The sequence below is a fragment of the Rhagoletis pomonella genome, unplaced genomic scaffold (genome assembly GCF_013731165.1).
Source record: "Rhagoletis pomonella isolate Grant_MI unplaced genomic scaffold, Rhpom_1.0 Rhpom_scaffold_00012, whole genome shotgun sequence".
Lineage (NCBI taxonomy): Eukaryota > Metazoa > Arthropoda > Insecta > Diptera > Tephritidae > Rhagoletis > Rhagoletis pomonella.
Window position 1 is genome coordinate 567,808 of NW_023458566.1, and position 3,494 is coordinate 571,301.

Genomic DNA, 3,494 nt, shown 5'->3' on the forward strand with positions numbered 1-3,494 from the left:
ATGCATTCACGCACAACATTAAGGGGTGCAATCAGTTAGTTAGCCCGCTTATTACAATTTCTTCTTATGCTATGCACGCTGATGTGGCATTTCTGCTTCGGTCGCCTGCAAATGACATGCAACATTGCGCATGCGTGGAATCAAAGTGGCATTCTAGTGTGGCAAGTATGTAGTAACATACTTGCATGCATAAGTTGAGCACCTGTAGTGCGATTTGCTCCCTCTGCAAAGTGCGTGTAAGCAAATTTTCTGCACGCATAGCAAATACTTGCGACTGCTTGGCTGACTCGATTGCCTAGTTGCCTGTTTTAGCTTTTCTCACTCTGTCACAAGTTGATTGCCATTTACTTTGCTAAGAAACTGCATACATAAGTACTTATCGCTTGAAATGATGTGGAACTTCTTTATTTCATATTATTTTCTTGTTATTACTTATGATTATCGTTTTATTTTTTATTTTTTTGCAAGTGTTTTGCTTAAACACCTTTAAGTAAGTAATTGCATGTGTAGTCTTGTTGACAGCAATTGATTGAAATAATTTGTCGACAATTAGCTATTTCCGTAGCCGACATGCAAAGGTAGCGAAGGTTGAGGTAATAAAGAAGGCAAAGGAAAGCCAAATATTGTTAGTGAAGTTTTTTTGTTAAGGTATCAAAGGATGCACATACTCACTCTCAGGGAACTTTCCATATCGACTGCTCCAAAACCCCTCGTATAATCAGCCTGAATTTATGTGCCCACAAGGACACTATGCTGTTCTAGACAACGATCTGGCTAATGAATTGTACAATGGGCTGAGTGCTTTTCATTTCCCGGCTCACCACTACTTAATGCCATTACTGCCCGCATACCTACTATAAGATAACGAATTATTCTTGAATACAGAATTCGATTTCTCTATCTGATACTTTTACCGATGGTTCAAATATTCAGCACAGAACTGGAGGAGGGGATTTCTATTACTAGAGATATGTATGTGTCCCTCTACCAGGCGTACCTAAAGCTTTCCTGAGGAAAGTGTTTGCTATTGGTAAATTTTGCCACATCTTTGGACTCGTCAACTCAGGCGACCACAGGACGAGCGCCACCATCATCATACACCTTCTTATATGTAAAAATTACCGCTATATAGTTTCTGTTTTGGCGACATTTTAGACCACTACAGTGGTGGTTAGGTATTTATTAAAGCACCTGCACCACCCTCAGTAGATAAAATTTGTCATCAAAGTATAGCTAGAAATGGAGTTGGTTATGAATTATCCAGAGAGGGTATCTTCATTCTCCAGCGCGATATGGAGAGCAGGCCTAATGAGATAAAAAAAAACGTTAATCCCGCATTTTTTGGGACTAAAATTGCACAGAACCGCGGAAACGGAACCGGGGAACCGGATCTTTTAGAGAACCGACCGGTCCAGTTCTTCCAAGAACTAAAAAAAGGGTCTAGCGGCACTCGATTCTAAATCACTGGAAAAATGGATCCAAAAGAACCAAACCTCGATTCCAAAACACCCGAAAAACGGATCCAGAACAATCAAAACTCGAAAAACGGTTCCAAAAATGTTCTCAGAAAAACCGAAAAAATAAGCCCAAAGAACCTACGTAACCGAAAATCGGCCTTAAATCACGCACGTTGCACTATGGGTAAAAAATCGATTTTTTTGGCATAAAGTCTAAATATGAAGACATCAGCTCGAAATTCGGTTTGTGTGATATGTAGGTGACCTACCGAATTTTATTCGGTTCAAGGCACTGTGTATATCATATAGCTGCCATATACCCGATCTGGCCGACTTACATCAACTTCTTTGTTTTTGATGCTATCCACTTGAAATTCGGTTTGTGGCTCAGTGGAGGTTGTTTTTCTTTTCTGGCCCTACTTTTCTTTAAATCATCCTGATTTGCCTGCGAATACTAGTCGATAGCTTTGTTTCTAAAAGTACTTGCCTTAACAAAAATCACCAGACCTTCCTCTCCTGCTACTCCAGCAGGTCGTTTTCTTCAACAATATCCGCAACAAAACCTTAAAAAATCTCTTTGGTATTTTAAAGCGCATAACGGAACCCAAAGTGTAAATCCACGATATTTATTACAATGTGAGCAACTCTGTGCATTAATTCATTTATCCACCCAATTTTTCCCTCTTCATTTCCTACAACATGCCAACTTGGTCAGTGGGTTTATTGCGTGTCTACAATTTACAAAATAAAACGATTACGCTCCATAACAACAGACAATTTGGCGGCATGACATACTAACTGACTAGCTGAATGTCTGGTTGGCAATAAAAACAAAAACAAAGTGTAACCACTAATTTTTGATAGTTTCACCGGCGATGAACTGTGTCTCCGCCAATAGAATGGATATCGATTACAACAGCAGCGCATAGTAAATCGCACAAACGAGTACAACAGCTTATCTGTCACGCTGTTGCATGCAGCGCGCACAAACTCATTCCAATCAGCACTGCCGCAGCGGAGCTCATTGATTTTATTGCTTGGCAGTTGGCCGTTGTCGATTCTTTTTTTATGACTTCGCCAATTTCCGCTCAACTACCACTTATTGTTGGCATTAGTGATGATTTACCCTTCCGCTATCGTCTGGTCGCACAGTTCGCATGCACAGTTCGCTGGAAGGAAAAATATTTCTCTAAATAAAATTTGATAATGGCTCACATTGTGTGCCACATGCCACAAACAATGGCCAAATGCCAGTTTTCTTCCAACCGTAACTGTGCCGCCGCCAACGACCGCGCACCGAAATTGTGCCACACTTTGCGCATTTCTCGGCTATTTTTCTTGTTTTTTTTTTTGGTGCGCGTTTTCTCCGCCTCAACACACGCGCGCCGCTTAGGTAAATATTTGTGGCAATGCCAAGCGTACACTTGCATCTCATTTATGCCACAGCTGTGTGTTGCATACTTGTGCACTGCACATTCATTTTCATTTTGCTTTGTGCCACAGCATCGTGTTTGTGCACCGCAAGTGCCCACGTTTCATTTCAGGTTGCACGAAGATCTAATAAATCGACAGCGAAACGTACATGTAAATGTAAAACGCTTCCTTTTGACGCGAGTGCGCGCCGCGGCGCGGGCTGGGCGTTTGTGCTACCAAGGGCGCTGACGGCGGCGGCGGCGATGACGCTTTCCGTCGTTTCGCCAAACCAAGTCACATCTCGCACGTCCGGTCCCCACCAAATTCACTCATCGCCGATTTGCGCCAATCTGTCTGTCTGTGCATTTTTTATTGCTCCCTATATGCTACATACTTACATACATGCAATTTTCCTTTGGCCGGCGGCGGCCGCAGCGACCAGTCATCCAGCCAAACCGACCACGCGAACCGACGCGTCGCTTCTTCAGCTCCGCTTCACACAAACACACACATACGGCAACAGCATCCTCCTCTATTACCAACTTGGTTATTGCAGCTGCTGTAATTCTGTTTTCTTTTTTTTTTTCTTTTGTGTTGCTATTGTTGTTGCCGACTGACTGCATA

General features: G+C 42.4%; 2 protein-coding genes across 3 annotated transcripts in view; both read right to left on the minus strand.

Annotated features, from left to right (window-relative positions):
• Positions 1-1,150, minus strand: part of LOC118747514 (insoluble matrix shell protein 4-like) — a 41,769-nt gene extending 40,619 nt beyond the window's left edge. The window contains exon 1 of the mRNA XM_036481565.1: positions 1,123-1,150. Within this exon, the coding sequence (XP_036337458.1) occupies positions 1,123-1,150 (28 nt within the window). The remainder of the gene's footprint in view (positions 1-1,122) is intronic.
• LOC118747658 overlaps positions 1-3,494 on the minus strand; it is a 389,115-nt gene that overhangs the window by 379,673 nt on the left and 5,948 nt on the right. The window lies entirely within an intron of this gene.